We start from the raw sequence: 1,114 nt of genomic DNA on the forward strand, positions 1-1,114 counted from the left end.
GTGACCTGGGACGCCATGGGGGACCTTTTACTGCCAAATGTGAAGAACCCCAACCGACTGCCGGGGAGAACCCAGGAGACCAAGAAAAAGCACGGGCTGTCGGGCGCCCTGAATCCCCGAGCACCATCCACACCTCCACACCTCCGAGAGACCGGCTGAGCTCCCCGGATGGCACCAACCAGAGCGACTGAGCATGCTTTGACCCACAGCCCGCGCAGCCCCAGGAGTGCACGACTAGGCGGGACGCAGGGACCTGGACCAGGAAGGGTGCGTGCCCAAGGACCCCTCCGGGGCTCACCTGGGATCTCTGCCAACCTGCTGCGAACAGGGAAGCCCAAGCTCTCCATGCATGCTTGCCCAGCCACAAGGAAGGGGTGTCTCTGCTCTGCCTGACCTGACCAACCGGGGTGCCACCCTCCATCACAGCCCAGAATAAAAGCGGAGCACAAGAGCTCCGTTCACAAGCCCTGACACCACTGATCCCCAAACCCAGCAGGGAAAAGCAACAGACCCAGGCACGCCGGGGACCCAGGCTGCATAACCCAGTAAGCTGTTCCAGCGCAGGCTGGCGGCCAGAGCGCTCCCGGCCGGGGGGAGTGGAGAAGCGGGACAGGGGCACAGGGAGCCCAGGGAGCAGGAGGGGAGCCCAGAAACTTTACAACGCAAGCAGCAAACGGCCAAGTGGCCAAGCGCTGCCCCAAGACAGGGAACCGCTGATGCCACAGCACTCCGAGTGTGCCCCAGACACACACACATGCACACACACACCGTGGAGAGCTCTCCCGCACCCGGTAGAGGAGCGCCCCGGCTCGTTCGTTTGCTGCAGGCCCGCGCAAGACCCGTGACCTCAGCGCCCTGCCAGCCCCACAACTTCCTGGACTCCCCGCGGGGGCGGCCAGGCCCGCCCGGTGCGGCCACTCACCTGGGGGCAGCTGGAAGTTCTGGATGTTGGTCGGGTTCTGAGGCGGCTGCGGCAGGCGAGGGGCGAGGACCGTGGGCGTCAGCGTGGCCCGGATCCCGCCGGTGGTGGCGGAGGGCGTCCTGGGCAGGCTCTGGGGCCCCGCGCTGGCCGAGCCCTTGGGCAGCCCGGTGGGGGTGCCGGGGGCCGGCGGCG

At 67.4% G+C, this 1,114-nt stretch overlaps 1 protein-coding gene across 1 annotated transcript in view; it reads right to left on the minus strand.

The window, feature by feature from the left end:
* Positions 1-1,112, minus strand: part of LOC115274583 (transcription initiation factor TFIID subunit 4-like) — a gene marked incomplete at its 5' end in the record, with an annotated part of 35,947 nt that extends 34,835 nt beyond the window's left edge. The window contains one exon of the mRNA XM_029917988.1: positions 923-1,112. Within this exon, the coding sequence (XP_029773848.1) occupies positions 923-1,112 (190 nt within the window). The remainder of the gene's footprint in view (positions 1-922) is intronic.
* Positions 1,113-1,114: the final 2 nt, after the last annotated feature.

This window comes from Suricata suricatta, chromosome 12 (genome assembly GCF_006229205.1).
Source record: "Suricata suricatta isolate VVHF042 chromosome 12, meerkat_22Aug2017_6uvM2_HiC, whole genome shotgun sequence".
NCBI lineage: Eukaryota > Metazoa > Chordata > Mammalia > Carnivora > Herpestidae > Suricata > Suricata suricatta.